The sequence below is a fragment of the Corapipo altera genome, unplaced genomic scaffold (genome assembly GCF_003945725.1).
Source record: "Corapipo altera isolate COAL_440 unplaced genomic scaffold, ASM394572v1 104b, whole genome shotgun sequence".
In the NCBI taxonomy this organism is placed as follows: domain Eukaryota; kingdom Metazoa; phylum Chordata; class Aves; order Passeriformes; family Pipridae; genus Corapipo; species Corapipo altera.
In genome coordinates, this window is record NW_020885023.1 from 340,961 (window position 1) to 342,346 (window position 1,386).

Genomic DNA, 1,386 nt, shown 5'->3' on the forward strand with positions numbered 1-1,386 from the left:
CGCCCCGCCGCGGCCATCCCCGCGCTCGGGCGGCCGCGGCTCCGCGCTGCCTCCGCGGGAAGTGCCGGGGCAGCGGCGGCTGCGCCGCCATTTAAGGGGCCGCCTGACGTCAGCGCCTCCCGGAGCCCCCGCGGCCGCTCGGCGGCCGCTGCCTCACCCGGGCCGGGCCGGGGGCACCGCCGCGCTGAGCCCTTCCTTCCTCCCGGGACCGGGCTGCCAGGGGCTGGGGCGGCTTCGCTCCGCGCCGAGTCCTGCCCTGCCGGGCCCTGGTCCCGGTGCGATCGTCCGATCCCCGCCGCGCCGCCGGGGCCGGAGGCTCCCGCTGTCCTGCCCGACTCTGCCCCGTCCTGCTCCCGCAGCCGTCCCTGAACCGCCCGGAGCAACGGTGCGGGGCCGAGGGCACCCGCCTCCGCTCCCGCGGCCGGACCGAGAGCGGCACCTGCCGCAGTCCCGCAGGCCCCGCCCGGGAACGGGAACCGGCACCGGAGTGGTTCGAGCAGCCCCCGTCCGCAAGCGGCAGCCGGGGCTCGGGGCACGGCCGGTCCCCGGGACGCCCCTGCCCGGTGCCGGAGCCGCAACCAGCAGCCCCGGCGGGGCCGCCCCACGGCAGCAGCCGCTTCTGTCCTCGGCAAGGGCAGGAGGAGCAGCCATCGGCCGCCGCGGTGCCGCCGGTAAGTAGGAGGGAAAAGCTTCAAAGTGACGCAAGAATTAAATTTCACTGCCGGACTGGGGCTGCTCAGCCCCGCCTGTCCCAGGTGTGATACCTCACAAGCAGGCTGACCCGGGAAGCCCATCGGCTGTCTCAGGGTATGGGTGCAGCCTGCTCCATCCTCACCTCCGGCTCCCCCTTCACTCTCTCACCCCGACAGCCCAGGCTTCCACTTGGCTGCTCCTCCTGAGCCAAAGGGCTGCGTGCGGCACCGCTTAGACATTAACAACCATCACTCCTGCTTTCTCAGCACTGGAAGCTTGTTCAGCTGCAGAAAACTACTTGTCTTGTTCCTTGGGAAGAATGATGGTAATAGGGAGAGACAGGCAAGAAGTGCCAGCCTGACACAAACGAGGATGCTGCAGGCTCCTGGCAGCCAGTCTAGGGCAGGAACAAGGTTTCCTCCTGTACAACACCCAGAACTCAGTGCAGATGTAAGGAATGATAGAGAAGAACTGAAAAGCTGTGCTGCCTGCAGCCTCTCAGCTGGGCTGGTGTTGGGAGCAGTGGCACTGCTCCTCCCTGGGAATGGAGTTTCTTAAGGAAGAAGGAGCCTACTGGCTCGGGAGAGCTTTGGATCTAGAGGATGGGCTGAGTCCTCATGGGGCCAAACCTGAATGACCCACAAGGGTTTTGCTGTTGGGACCTTGTGTCCACCGCTCTGTGTGGCAGCAGCT

General features: G+C 67.7%; 1 protein-coding gene across 1 annotated transcript in view; it reads right to left on the reverse strand.

Annotated features, from left to right (window-relative positions):
• Positions 1-932, reverse strand: part of LOC113959157 (heparan sulfate glucosamine 3-O-sulfotransferase 2-like) — an 11,803-nt gene extending 10,871 nt beyond the window's left edge. Inside the window, exons 1-2 of the mRNA XM_027667990.1 lie at positions 862-932; positions 158-689 (exon numbers count right to left, since the gene is read on the reverse strand). Of these exons, the coding sequence (XP_027523791.1) occupies positions 158-689; positions 862-932 (603 nt within the window). The remainder of the gene's footprint in view (positions 1-157; positions 690-861) is intronic.
• Between the last annotated feature and the right edge of the window lie 454 nt (positions 933-1,386).